This window comes from Galeopterus variegatus, unplaced genomic scaffold (assembly GCF_000696425.1).
Source record: "Galeopterus variegatus unplaced genomic scaffold, G_variegatus-3.0.2 Scaffold101, whole genome shotgun sequence".
NCBI classification, from domain to species: domain Eukaryota; kingdom Metazoa; phylum Chordata; class Mammalia; order Dermoptera; family Cynocephalidae; genus Galeopterus; species Galeopterus variegatus.
Window position 1 is genome coordinate 879616 of NW_007726212.1, and position 1969 is coordinate 881584.

Consider the following 1969-nt stretch of genomic DNA (forward strand, 5'->3'; position numbering starts at 1 on the left):
GGGCCCTGGAGCCCGACAAGCCTTTTTGGCGCTTTCTGAAGCGGGACGTGCGGACGCCGTTCGTCGTGGAGCTGGAGGTGCTGGACGGCCACGAGCCCGAGGCCGGGCGGCTCCTGGGCCGGGCGGTGCACGAGCGCCACTTCCTGCGGCCCGGGGTGCGGCGGGAGCCGGTGCGCGCGGGCCGGGTGCGCGCCTCGCCCTTCCTGCCGCCGGGTGAGCCCCGCTGCCCAGAGCCTGGCCGAGTCCCTGCGACCCCCGCCGGCCCCTTGCCTGGCCAGGAACCTCGTGATTGTGGAACTTCCCAAAGCTCGTGCCCGCGATCCAGAGTCTGTCATGGATTCTGAGTGGAAGTTTTTCCTCTTTAAGTCAGTACCCCGGGGGTACTGACACTCCCTTCTCTGATTGCTAACGAGTGCATGCAACTTAAACATTCAATTTACTGAGAGCCACTATGTGCCAGCCACGTGGCTGTTGTAAATGCCGATATAGGCAATGACTTTTACCGGTGTGCAAGAATGATTTTTACCTCCTTTCACATCAAACTTACAAAGAAGCTAAAACCCAAGAAGCAGTGCTCCATAGTCATTAACACACAAGGGCTGGCAGATTGGCTCAGTTGGTTGAGTGTGGACTTGATAACGACAAGGTCCAAGTTTTGATCCCTGTATCGGTCAGCCTCCAAAAAACCCCAATACATAGGGCTGGCCCTTTGTTCAATCGGGAGAGTGCGGTGCTGATAACACCAAGGCCACAAGTTCGGATCCCACATAGCGATGGCCGGTTTGCTCACTGGCTGAGCGTGGTGCTGACAACACCAAGCCAAGGATTAAGATCCCCTTACCGGTCATCTTTAAAACACACACACACACACACACTCCCTAAGAAAACCAAAGCACACACAAAATTCCCTAACAGTCCCCTCCACCCTTTCATAATCATTCTGTCAGTGGCTCTCAATCTGTGGTGATTTTGCCCCTTCCCTGAGGTACATTTATTTGGCAATGCCTGGCGACATTTTTGGTTGGTACAGCTGAAGGGGGAGGTGTCTCCACCATATCACCCTGAACATGTCTGATCTCATCTCCTCTGAAGGGGAAGGTGCCAGTAGCATCTAGCAGATAGAGGCGAGAGATGCTGCTAAACACCTCACGATGCACAGGACAGCTCCCACAACAAAGAAGTACCTTGCTCAAAATGCTCATAGTGCTGAGGTTGAGAAACCCTAGTCTAAGTAAAAACAGGTGCTTGCTAGGTAAAAGTGGCATGTAAACAAGACCCCTGGCCCACACCTTCCAACCAAATTTCTGACTTAAACCCCTACTATATAAAAATGCTGGAGTTGCCACAGCAGACAGAATCCCTAAACTGAATTCTGTGATTAGCCTCCAAAACAAGAGACCCTGCCTTATTTTTGTAGCTCTTCAGCAATTACGAACCTTCACTAGTGCCTGCCCACTACACTGTGAATTCGTGGGGCTAGAATTGAGTCTTACACATTTTCTATATCTCTATATTCCTGGAGGCATTCACATGGATATAGTAGGAGCTCAATAAATGATACTGACTGATTTCATTAAAAAAACAAAAATAAAATACCCAGTCACGTTGATCTTTTTTCTGTTTTTTGGTGTCAGGATGGTAACAGGGATCAAACCCTGGACCTTGGTGTTATAACATGTTCTAAATAACTAATCTAACCATCTAGCCCTCAAGTCAATCTTGTTTTAACTATTTCAGTGTCTACACTTATAATTTATTGTTTTCTCAAAGGCATTTATAGATAATGTGGAAGGGTTACATCAATTAATGAATATGTGTTAAGTCAAGGACTGCTAAATACTGGGATGCAGTAGCTAACAAGGTGAGAAATGGGCCTGACTGTACTTACAGTATAATAGAAGATACAGGCAATTACCTCTGCAGCTATAATACATTGTGGCAGGGGCTATGATAGGTTCCTTGTGCTGGT

At 48.6% G+C, this 1969-nt stretch overlaps 1 protein-coding gene across 1 annotated transcript in view; it reads left to right on the forward strand.

Annotated features, from left to right (window-relative positions):
- Nucleotides 1–1969, forward strand: part of LOC103599904 (acyl-coenzyme A thioesterase 6-like) — a 7160-nt gene that overhangs the window by 890 nt on the left and 4301 nt on the right. Inside the window, exon 3 of the mRNA XM_008584098.1 lies at nucleotides 1–213. Coding sequence (XP_008582320.1) covers nucleotides 1–213 — 213 coding nt within the window. The remainder of the gene's footprint in view (nucleotides 214–1969) is intronic.